The sequence below is a fragment of the Vanacampus margaritifer genome, chromosome 4 (assembly GCF_051991255.1).
Source record: "Vanacampus margaritifer isolate UIUO_Vmar chromosome 4, RoL_Vmar_1.0, whole genome shotgun sequence".
Lineage (NCBI taxonomy): Eukaryota > Metazoa > Chordata > Actinopteri > Syngnathiformes > Syngnathidae > Vanacampus > Vanacampus margaritifer.
This window is the reverse complement of record NC_135435.1, coordinates 6,507,783-6,520,738: the sequence shown is the minus strand read 5'-3', so window position 1 is coordinate 6,520,738 and position 12,956 is coordinate 6,507,783. Positions and strand designations below refer to the sequence as shown.

General features: G+C 38.7%; 1 protein-coding gene across 2 annotated transcripts in view; it reads left to right on the top strand.

Annotated features, from left to right (window-relative positions):
- Positions 1–12,956, top strand: part of samd4a (sterile alpha motif domain containing 4A) — a 56,500-nt gene that overhangs the window by 20,687 nt on the left and 22,857 nt on the right. For both annotated transcript variants that reach the window (XM_077564872.1, XM_077564873.1), the window contains one exon: positions 10,373–10,951. In XM_077564872.1, coding sequence (XP_077420998.1) covers positions 10,373–10,951 — 579 coding nt within the window. The remainder of the gene's footprint in view (positions 1–10,372; positions 10,952–12,956) is intronic.

Below are 12,956 nucleotides of genomic sequence, written 5' to 3'. Positions count from 1 at the left end.
AGCCACTTGCATGTTTGTTTTGCTAACAGGAGAATCGCAGGACAGAGTTTAGAGGACACACACACGCACATACTGACTTGTTAGACATTTCCATGGGCTGCATGTATTTCCAGACCTTTCCTGGTTAGACCACAACCCTTCTATCCGAGGTTGCTCACTTCTTTAACAAAATGTCAACTTCCCAAACCCACCTTATTTTCATTATTTTTCTCTCAAGCATGCAAAATATCCTGCATCCAAACATATTTTTAAAATTGTGCTCTTGATAACGTGAATATATCAGTTTACTAGCGTTTGCTTTGTGCGTTTGATGTGCCATCTATATTTAGACAGAAGGCAATCATGTGTCTAGGAGTCTCCACAAGTTTGTATATGTGTGTTGTGTTTATGTTTGGGCGTAACAAATGTGCTAAAATAATCACATTGCCTCCACCACGTCTGTCATTTGTGTCTTGTGATCAGATATCGTTGTAAAAAGAACTGACTCTTTAAAGCAAGGTCAAACTAAAGCCTGGTCTACATGTGCTGCTCTCTGGTTCCCTCGTTCAATATAGCATATTATTCCAATTACTTTGCAATATGACTTTTTATCACTTATGTCTTCTTCTTTTTTTAAGAAAGTGGGTGCTTTCTGATTAAACTAATCATGCTCAATACATTTCAAGATATTTCATTTACTTTTTATGTTCAGTCAAATACAATTATCATTATCATCATCATCAAATAAACCATTAAAGTCCTCTTCCTCAGTGTCGGAAACGAACCGGCCCCAGAATGGTCTTGTCAGCCACTCTCTCTCCTTTATTGTTGCTCTCCAAACCCCAAAAAACTCCTCTTCGTCAGTGTCAGAATTGAACAGGTCTATTGCATTTAACTTAAATGCAGCATCTTATGCACTTCTCTGTTTCTTTTCCATAATGAGGGCGCAAACTGTCTCGCTCTCGTTCTGTCTCTCCTACTTACTGTATTTGGGCTTTGATTTGTTTTGCGCCGCCTGGCGATCGATTGAATCGTGACCTAGTGGATAAGCCGCACCGTTGTATTAGCCGCAGTAGCGGGTTACAGTCCGGAAATTGCGCTAGTCACCGATACCGCTAGTCACCGTTACCACTAGTACCGATACCACTAGTACCGATACCACTAGTACTTTTTATGCATAGAAATTCCCAAAACAAACTGTAACATATTGCATGAATTTAATGGCAATTTTATACTCTTCTAATTTCTAGTCCCTGATCATAAAACTGCCACAATAGTGTGGCCGATACTAGTATTGGCCCAACACGATACCTGGAATCAGCACTCGCCCATCCCTAGTAAAAAAATGCAAATGTTTGGCAAAAATATTGATATTGTACCTTTTTTAAAGGGGAAGTCACCCCCCCAAATATTCCTTGACAATAATAGTCAGGTTTCCATCTAAATGTTCAGAAATTTTTATGCACATTTTGTAAAAATGCACAAAACGGACATGCGACTTATGCCAATTTCCATCCACTCTTCTTTTGCAAATATGCGCCGCGAAATGACGTAGTGACGGAACTTTGGTACAATGGGGAGTTTCAAGTGGGAATGTTAGTTTTGACGGACTGAACGGAAGTAGTTTGTCTTGTTGGCTTCCCTCCCGCATATAACTGAAGTGTGTTGTTATTAAAGCTAATGTTAATAAAGCCATCAAAAATTGCATTAATGTTTTTTTTCTTTAATTAATTATAAAAAGAATCGTGTTTCTTCGTCTCCCCAAACATATCTTACTCATCCGCCATTTATTGTGACTACAAACGTGCGTGTGACGTATATCCGGTCTTGTAGTCGCTTATTCGCAAAACCTGTTTCCATCGCCAAAATGCGCATTTTCTTTTATATGCTTCTAAAACCACCCCCTCCAAGCGTAAAAACTTTTCTGCGAATTTTGGGCCTTTTTTCGAATTTCTGGCATTTCTATTCAGTTTCTTTTTCGCAATTCTTGAAAATTTTAATAAAAATAGGTGGATGGAAACCCACCTACTGTGTTCTACGCAGCCTCACGAGTCTAAATACGGTATTCTGGTTATATGGAATATGTGTTAAGCAGCAAAATCCAGCAGTTTTTTATCAATATCAGAAGGCAGCCATTTTGCCACTTCTTGTTGAATGAAAAGGACATCATAGTTGGTCAGGTCTCGGGTAACAACCAATCACTGTTCAGCTTCAGAAAACAGGTGAGCTGTGATTGGTCGTTGCCTGAGCGCTGAGCAACATTGATGTCATCTTCAGTTGACAGCAAGTGGCAAAATAGCCGCCCCCTAAAATTGATAAAAACTCATATTTCCACAAATGTAATATTAATCAGAATGTCATGCTTAGACTAGTTAGGTCACATATAGTACAGGCCAAAAGTTTGGACACGCTTTCTTATTCAATGCATTTGCTTTATTCTCATGACTGGTTACTTTGTAGATTCTCACTGAAGGCATCAAAACTATGTATGAACTTATGTCGAGTTATGTATTAAACCAAAAAAAAAGGTTGAATAACTGAAAACATTTTCTATATTATAGATTCTTCAAAATAGCCATCCTTTGCTCTGGTTACTTTTTTGCATACTTACCTCTGGGAACTCCTTAAAAACTGTTGGAAAACCCTTTCGGGTTACTGCCTTTTGAAGCTCATAGAGAGAATGTTCAAAAAAGTAATCAGCGAAAGAGGTGGCTTTTTATTTATGTATTTATTTTATGATTTTCACCTCTCTTTTTTTTAAGTACATAACTCCACATGTGTTCATTAGTTGTCATAGTTGTCATCATAGTTTTGATGCCTTCAGTGAGAGTCTACAATGTACATAGTCATGAAAATAAAGCAAATGTATTGAATGAGAAGGTGTGTCCAAACTTTTGGCCTGTACTGTATAACATATTATTGTCCCCCAAAAATTTTAAGGTTGACTTAGCCTTTAATGAAGCTTAGGGAGAAATCAAGTACAGCAAATCGCTGTGAACTAACAGGTTGAGGCACACTATTTGTAAATCTAATTTTAAAACTAACCTGTGATAAAATATCTGATATATTAGCTATTATTATGTACGAAAATTATTCCGAAGTAGAAGTTGGACCTTGGGCTTGTTGTTTTGTTCATATCAAATTTGTCTGTTTGTGCCAATTGCGGATTGAATTCTCTAACACAGACACTTTGCATAGCACAGACAAACTGTAACCGTTTGTCTCTCTTTCCATGTGTAATGATCAAAAACCTTCCCGTCAATTGTAAAAATGCCTTACCACTGCGTCATCTTCTTAGAGACATTTTGGGAATTATTCCTATTTTTCCAACACCATCACGCAACTGGAAATGTGAGCGACGAGAACATATTATGTTTTAAAGACTTTGCAGGCCATATACTGTATAATAACTGCATAGCAGGCAGGATTTTCCCTTGCGCGACTTGGCTTTATTAGAGTGTAGTAGGTCAGAATGGCACACGGAGTTCACCGGTTTGCATTGTTCAAAATGATATGCTGTTTGTGCTAAGAACAAATGGCTCCCTCTGTCTGTGTGTCAGTGTTTTCTTCTCAGTCATGCTCTTGTGATTCATCAGTTCCGAGCAGGCTCCTTTCCCGCTACGTTGCATATAGAGCAAACCACATAATTTGTCTGGCGCAATTACCTTAATATGAGTTTTCCCTGTTTGAGTTGTACTGTTTTCTCTGTCAGTTTTCAAGGAGCAGTTGACTGGTGTTCTCGTACACCGCATGCGTTTTGTCTCATGACAAAAAAAATGATTTTGACTTTGATTCATTTCCTTACATTCTAGTGGCATCTTGAGGTGAGTGAGTTTTCAGGGGTGAGCGCTGAGTTATGCTTCTCACTTATATTGTCATAACATAGCCACACCTCATTTCTCTTTCTCCACAAGTTGACACTTTCCCCTTCAGGGCCGGGGTGTGATCATACATTCTTCAAGTGCAAGGAAGTGAAGAATTTGCCATGTTCACTGTCATTTTCCTCTCTATACAGTAAGCCACTTGCCATGCTAAATATAATTGTGTCAGTTTGTGTAAATGGTAACTCAGTGTTTTTTCTTCATCTTTTAACCTACGGACTCAGTAATCACTCATCTAGTGGTGAGGCGCACTGTTGGGCTGTTTGCAGTGAAGGCAATTGCTCCAAGGGGAACTCCTTCCTTGGCCCTTCAACCTCGGTGGGATAGGTCAATGAGCAGGGATGCACATAAGCGGCGCGCTAGCACGCATGTGGACTGGAAATTGAATGTTACGCTCCAGTTCATGTCCGTGGCTGCGCTTTTGGGCACTAAGTATATTGTAGCTCGGCCAGTCTACTTGGCTGCGGTCAGGCCAGCCTCAATTCATAGTCAAGTCAGCGGCAACAATTGCTTATGAAGGCCATCTTAAAAATAAAAGCCAAGTAAGGCATTGATATGCTATCCATGTACTGTACATGTGTGTGGATATTCTCATTCATCCAGGGCCAAAACAAAAAAAGGCCAAAAATTTTCACCACCAACCATGTGCTGTGGACCTATGACTTCCTCAAAATGTATTTTCTGAACCTCTTACATTTCTAATTGAGAACCCCTGCTCTATATTTTCAAAGTGTGCTGACATTATGAGAACAAACTACTTACTATTGGCCATTCTTTGGATCTTGGATCATTAGCAGGGCAAATTCCCCACACTGTGCAAAGTGTGCAGGAATTAAATTTGGTGCTAACTTGAGGACCACAGATGGCATGGGCGTTTTTTTGTTTTTTTTTAAATGACTACTAGAATGCTCAGAGAAGTCACTAAGCACAATGGCAATATTTTTAAGTTTGCGGGCACTGTTGAACAATGCAAACTTGACGTTTTATTGTATAAAAGCTGCAGAGACTGTGGATGGGCTAGATGTAACCTGCGAGCCACACTTTGCCCAGATGTGCCGTGAGTCTTTAAGTTCATCCATGCGGTCGTGGGTCGGGGGGAAAAAATGAACACCACAAATTTGGGTCTCAGTTGAGACCCACGACAATTTTTTTATGTTCGCTCCTGTCACTGAGTAAAGTGTCTTCTTAGTTGCGCACCATTTGATTTGCAGACATTCTTTGATGACTGTGGCTCTATTAAAAAGACTTTATGAGTTACATGAGAACGATTTGATAAACTTGAGAGAAACAGATTCATTTTTGCATCTTTGAAAAGTTTCACGTATTAAATGACAATTTTGTCAAAACAATTACTACTCACATAAAGCTGGAACATCGATTCACATTAAATTTTGAATCCCAGGACAATACCAAGCGCACACACTCACACTTCTTTTTATTTTTTTTTTATTAATCTTTTTATGTAAAAAAGAAAACTAATGAAGCAAATGTCTTGACTATGTTTTGCTTCTTTTTTTTTCCTTCAGTCACTTCCTGCTAAAACGATATGCTATTTGCCAACTATAAATTTCCTTTACTGCAAAATCTCAAAATGGTGGAGGTTTGTACTAAGTGCTCTCATACTTTTAATGTTTTCCAGTCATTCGGAAATAAACAATAAAATTGTGTTCTCAACTTGGACTAAAGCTTGCTTCAAATTCAAAGGAATGAAGCATTACATCATCACTGGAGTCAGTGTCGTTCCTCCCTTTTCTCATCCCACTCAAGCATAGTCAAAATTCCAATGACAATTTAACGTTAATGTTAAGGCACGTAAGTAGAATCATTTTACAGGGTTCAAAGTTCACCTATCCGTAACGTATGCATGACTTACTTAACCATTGATTTCTCCTCCTTGGAAAATAGATGAGTAATAGTTTCTGTGGCTTTTGGAGGGACATTTCCAAAGTCAAGTGGAAAAAGCCAATTCAATTCAAAAAGTTTGAATTGCCTCAATTTCTACAGTCATTTTTGGACTGAGTAGGATTATATTTGGAAACACATATACGATGTCTTCATTCACATTATTTTCATATCAAACATTTTCTGAAAACCGAGACAGACTGCCTGCTTTCATAAAAACTGCGGGGTCCAAGTAGCAGAACAAGAATAGCTGAGTTTTCAAACCATAGGTTTTTTTTTTTTCATTCTTTTTAAAGTCTTATTCCAAAATGATGTGGTCCCAAAACCCTGCCCATCTCTCAAGAGTCAAAATGAATGTCAACCTTGTTTGGAAGGCTTCAAGGCTTGAAGGTTTCTATGTGCCTCATCGGTGCTGCAGCTGTCCATTCAGCAGGACAGAGTGAGCTGTGTTACCACAAAGCAGACCATGACTTGAGGATATCTTTGGACATAGTGGCAGATGTATTTTCTAGTTTCACCTCATATGTCAAACAGAGACCATGACCATTAGGGGCCAGAATGACAGCAGTGCTTGCATATTCATGCACTTGCATGTCTCCCTCTGTCACAGTTTTATTTTTTTAGGGCTTCCCAAAACTGTTGCCCTGACTTTTTTTTTTTATTTATCTATAGATTTTGTCGAAGATTACGCCTCACGACCTTCTGACAAAGACAACAATAGCTCAATGACCTTAAAACATATGTATAGCACGGTCTCCTTTTGCAGAATACGTGGAGCAAGAATTTAGACAGCAAAATAAAAGGATGACAGTGCGTGACGGTGAAGTCATCTGTCATCTTTTCATTTATTTTTAGATGTTCTAGCAACTTGCAGTAGCATCATCTGATATACTGCAACATTAGATTATATCCAATATTGGTGTCATGAGTCAGGGAGGTGATATTTTTGCCTGTGTTTGTCTAATGGCACAATTTCTACATAATTGTGAAAACAGATGATGGCATGAGAAAGAAGGCAACAGATGGAGTTAGCAATAGCAAATATGGAATGTTTAATTTATCATCCTTAAAGCAACACTAATTAGGATTTGAACCTTCAATTCATATTTTCATAATTCTGCTGATGAAACATTGACTTGCAGCTAGATTAATGAAACCTTTGTCATGGCTTGAGGGGGTCTGTATCGTTTTTACAGGCACTAAACAACTTTGAGGTGGATGGTGTGAACTCTGCCACAAACAAAAAAACTATAAACGTGCAGACTGCGTTACGGCATAAGTCGCTCCAGACAGAAGTCAAGTCAAACGTCTACGCGCGATTACTCTTATCATGCAGAAGCTACAAAACACCCCAAGAAACGAAGATTTTTGTCTGCGGCAACAATAATAATGATGATAAAAGCACAGAATAGGATTTCACTCGCTGGCGAGGCGAAAGACGGGGGATTTCCAAACGACGCTGCCTTTGTGGGGACTCTTTTTAGTAGGTAGCTTTACATGCTCAAATCAAAAATAATTATGCTAATGTTAGCTATTGAAAAATTGGGTGGTAGCAATAAATAGCCATCAGCTTGATAGTTCGCCTTTCCACACTGACCCGACCAGTTTCTCAACACTCAAAAGTTGTGTTCTTTCTTGTTCACCAATGCTTGTGAATGCATCGCAGGAAGGGAGGGGGGCAGGGCGGGGAGCTCAGCCGTTTGTGTGTATAATAAAGAAGGTAAGATTACAACCACCGTCTGCTGTTAACATACTTGAGAAATGTTACAGTGCTGTATAAAGAAAAAATTGAAAATAGACACTGGAAACAATGTAATTCAGTTCAACTGAACGCCTTGGATGTCCGGATTTCACGATGATATGCGATTGGCCTCATGGGAAATGGGGTTCTTTCAAGGGAAATTAAAGGGAAAACAATACCGCTTTTGTCCAAAAGTGACGCCATAATCAATGAAAACCAAATACTCATTTGTGCTACTTGAAATACCTATTTCATGGATGATAGCTGCTGGATATAGCTTTTTGTTGTTTAGCACTTATTAACTACTTCTTAATGCAACAGAAATAAAATAGAAGGAAAGAAATAAAAATACAACTTGCGTTGGTGCGTGTGTTTTATTTTTAAGTTTATTCATTGTTTTTTTTACTAATTTGCTCCCAAAAACGTATAAATACGTTCTATTTTAAATGTTTTAATTGTCCCAAAGACGTATTTTTATACGGTTTTCATGTTTTTTTATGCTAGAGCATACCAAAGGCTTTGATGCAGCCTCTCAACTGTAAAGAACGGTTGAAGAAATGGTAGTTATTACACAAACGGCCAGCTGATGGCAGCAGAGCAAAAGATATCAACCAGTGCCATGTTGGAAAAAAACCTCAATCACTCACAATTTTAAATAGATTTATGAATGATGATGAAACTTAGCTATGTTCTAATGCTAATTGCTGCAAAACGGAAACAGAAAGAACTATATATATTTTTTCCTGCTGAAAGAAGAGACTTAATCTTTCTTTTGGTAGGTTCCATGTTGTTATAGCAATAGAACACAATATTCTGTGAGGCTTGCAAAATCAGTCAAAATCCAGTAAAACTGGGAGTGAAAGGGGTTGCTTCTGTGAAAATGGATGGGAGTGAATGAGTTAAGTGGAATTAAGTCAACCTTAAACATTTATTGACAATATGTTATATGTGACCTCACTAGTTTAAACACAACATTCTGATTAAGATTACATTTGTGGAATAAGAGTTATAAAGCAAAATCCAGCCATTTTTATGCATGTCATGGTGCGGCCATTTTGCCACTTGCTGTCGAGTGAAAATGACATCACAGTTACTTAGGGCTCAGGTAACAAATCACAACTCGGCTTCAGAAAACAGGTGAGCTGTGATTAATCGTTGCCTGAGCCCTGAGCAACTGTGATGTCATCTTCAGTCGACAGCAAGTGGCAAAATGGCCGCCCCCTGAAATGATTAAAAAGGCTGGATTTTGTTGCTTAACTCATATTCCGCAATATTAACCAGAACTAGAAAAATTCCCGCGGAAATTTTGAATGGGACTGCTGACTCTTGTAAATGAGCTGAACAGTTTAAAATTTAAACCACTGGAATCGCTCAAGAAATGTGGAAGTTAACCATAATCTACATCAACTAAAAATATCTCACTGTCCCTTTAAGAAAAATGCACTTTCACGCACACACATTTGACTTTGTAAATGAGCTGAACAGTTTAAAATTTAAACGACTGGAATCGCTCAAGAAATGTGGAAGTTAACCATAATCAACATCAACTAAAAGTATCTCACTGTCCCTGAAAATGTATTTTAAAAAATGTAAATGAGCTGAAGAGTTTAAAATTTAAACGACAAAAATCGGTCAAGAAATGTGGAAGTTAACCATAATCAACAGAAACTAAAAATATCTCACTGTCACTTTAAGAGCGCACACACATTTTTGACTTGGAGCCGTCACGCGCCCCACATTCCATTGAGATTGTATGAGAGACGCACCCCTTGAACAAAAGCCTCTCACGACTTAACGGTTCGAGATACAGATTCAAGAAATGGCTCGTTAGAACGGCAAGGGTTTGGGGAACACGAGCATGTTCTCATTTTTTTAATCGGATGAAAAATGACCAAATGAGAGCAGGTTGAAAACTTATGATTTATCCGAAATGAAGAGGAAAAAGTCGCCCAAATTAACATGGGAGAGATAGGCGAGAGAGTCCAACTTCTACTCGCTTAAAGGGAAAATAAAGGTACTAAATGACACCTTAGCCAAATAAAAGTTAGTTTGTCTGAAAGAAGACACTCGTGACTACAAAATGTGAGAATTTGACGTCTAGTGACAAAAGATTGTGGCCATGGTGACGAGTTGAAGTGAAACTTTTGACTTTTGGCAAGAGATTTGTTGGTTCCCGGCACTCTGGCTAATTGCTAAAACAGAGTGTGTTAAAATGCTATATGACTCACTGTCTTTGAACCCGCACAGAGGGGAGAGCTTTCATTCCTTAAAAAAAATTTCGACACTGAGCTAAAGATGGGAAAAATTCCTACAAAATGAGCTAAAATTCGTATCGGTCGGATAACGTATGCGTGCACTTGGAAAAAGGTGCTTGATGTGTGATTTTTTTCTTTCCATTTCCCATTCATTCCTATGGCACTTTTTGGGGTAGTTTTTGGGGTATTGCGTCGCCATGGTAAGTGGGAATTCCTAGAAAAGTAATGCCGCACTGAGTCAGATCGAGCCGCATCATTTGATACCTCATTTGTCCCGGTGCGATCTACGGTACGGGCCGCATTCTTGCGGAAAAATCGGTGTGCTATAATAATAATAAACCCTTTTTTCTAGGAATAGTAATATGTGCTGCTTGCTTGCTACGCTCAGCAGTCCCATAATAACATATTTAGACCAGTGGGGCTGCATAGAACATATTATTGTCACACAAAAAAAAAACGGGGGTTGACTTACTCTTTAACAATCTTATTATTATTATTATTGTTGTTGTTGTTGTTGTTGTTGTTGTTGGTGGTGGTGGTGGTTTATTTATTTGTTTTTACAATTATAAATGTGTGTGCCAATCTTTTGTTTCTTTTTTTTTGTCTTCTTACAGAGGTTATCAGCCAGTGGCAAAGCGAGCCAAAAGAACGTGTCATCTCACTAGTCCTCACTCATTTGCCACTGCTCAAACCTGGCAATGTGGAAGCCAAGGGCGAGTACATGCGCCTACTACCACGCATCCTTGCGCACACAATTGAGCATGGCCGCCACCTGGAGGAGTCTCGCCAACTCTTATCCTATGCCCTCATCCACCCTGCCACCTCCCTGGAGGACCGCGCTGCGTTGGCCCTGTGGCTCAACCACCTGGAGGAAAGGGCCGCCGCCACGGGCGACTCGCTCGAAAGGCCGTCGCCTGCCGGACCACATCACCACCAGTCCACTCCTCCGTCGACCCTGACATCATCGGGATCCTCCACCAACAGTTCTTCTTCTGGCAATTTATATGCTCTGCATCACCACCAACGCTACGGCTCCGACGATCGCCTCAATGGGTGGCAAAGCAGCAGAGATTCGGGGCTGGGAAGAGGCTGGCAGCAGCAGGGCTGTGAGAACGGACACCTACCCCTCTACCCATCATCTTCTGTACCATCAACCATCAACACATTAGGAACTGGTGGAGGTGGAAATGCCAGTAAGTCATTTTAACTTTCTGTTCTGGTTCTGTTTATCGTTTCTGGTCTGGGTCTGACATTGAGTGCAAGAACTGCAGTATTTAGCTCACCATTGTTTAGCTCATCAAATATTTGGGTATCACGGTATTAAAATTACAGCTCTAAAGTGATCTTTTTTTTTTTTTTAATGAATAATTTTAGTAAATAAAAAACACCCCACCCCCTTTGAATCTATTTTATTTTTTAAATAAATATATATTTAGCACAGAAGAAATGTGTATCATGTTAACTTTCAATAAATAATAAATTCATTCAATAAATAACTTACACCTCTAAAAAAAAAATTTTTTTTTAAATAATAATTTTGTTAAACAAAAGCATTTTTTCATTTCATTCAATAAATAAATTACAGCTTTAAAATTATTAAAAAAATAATTTGGGTAAATAAAAACACCTTATTTTTCCCATTGAACACAACTTATTTTATTTTTAAAATAAATATAGATTTGGTACAGAAGAGATATGTATTGGTTATGTTTGATTAAATAATAAATACATTCATTCAATAAATAAATTACACCCCTAAAATTATCTCTTTTTTTTAATAATAATTTTGATAAACAAAATGTTTTTTCCCCATTGAACACAATTTATTTTAAAATAAATACATATATATTTGGTACAGAAGAAACATGTATCATGTTTAAGTGTCAATAAATAAATGTTAACGTTCTTCTTCTGCTTGATTTCTTCCTAGTAACTCAGTGTCCCATCACTAGTGAGCTATTTATAGAACAAACCTTTAGGCCAGGGAGCCACTGTCCTGCAAGCTCTGTAGAAGCCTGATAACGATCTTGTTCATCAATCAGGTGTGTTGATGGAGGGAGACATGGAAAACAGGCAGGACAGCGGCTCTCAAGGACCAGGGTTCCCTACCACTGCTTTAGGCTATTCATGTTGTCCTTAGGACCAATTGGTACCCACTGGCAACATTTTTTAAATGTATTTTTTCCCATTTTTTTAGGACAATGCACATTAATCAGAGCAACACACTCTCTTTCTTCTGGCTCCCTCCCTTCTCATTTCCATCTGCTCACCAAGAAGGATAAATTAAAGTTAATTGGAGGCAGTTACTTCAAAGAGGCTGCTGTTTACCCAACTCTGGAGGCAGCCAATCACGTTGTGCCCTTGCTTAGACGTCCCCTCAAAAGAGAAAATAGCTCATTACCAGTGACAAGCAGTAATAGAGGTTATTGAAACCTTGACTTTTTAAAACCACGGCAAACCGACAAAACGGTAATCGGCCCATGCAAAACTCACTGTGGTGTAGCAACTGACTTTTCTCCATTTTAATTTGTGCCTATAAACAAGGCCAATGTATTAAAGTTTGATAACATATTTTAGGATTCAATAGCTGTTTGATGAAAGTACCTCAAAAGTAAGGTTCAAGTAGTTAAACACTGATGCACATGAATGTTATTTGGAATTTAAATAATTAGTTTAGTAGCCCTTTGCACTTTGTGTACAAAAAAGTCAGCCGCATACTGAGCATTGCGTTTAAACATTCAGTCATGTCGCTCACTGTGTAGTCCTATTACCAATAACAATAAAACTTGCCCAATGTAATAGTCGGAGATGGGTAAGTCATTCCGTCACTGGAAAAACTCGTCTTTTGCTGGTGAACCCCCTGGAAACTTTGAAACACTGACAGTGAGCGAGATGGAAGTCCAGTTAAAATGACTGCGTGACGACTGATGGACTGAGTCGGTTCAAATAATGACGATAAAGGACGGGTAGCTTGGCCGCTGGCGAATGATAGACTGGCAAGATCATTGACCAACATGGTCATCAACATTACCATCTGTCTTTCAGTTGTGTTTAAGTCCAACCTTCTTCTACTGTACAGCGGGCGTGTGATAAGAAAGACAACACAGTGAGAAGGCTGGCCTTTTGAAACTCAGCATAACTATGGTCAGAGCAGGATATTTCCAGACAAGAATGCAAGGGCTCTGTGTTTTTTTTTTC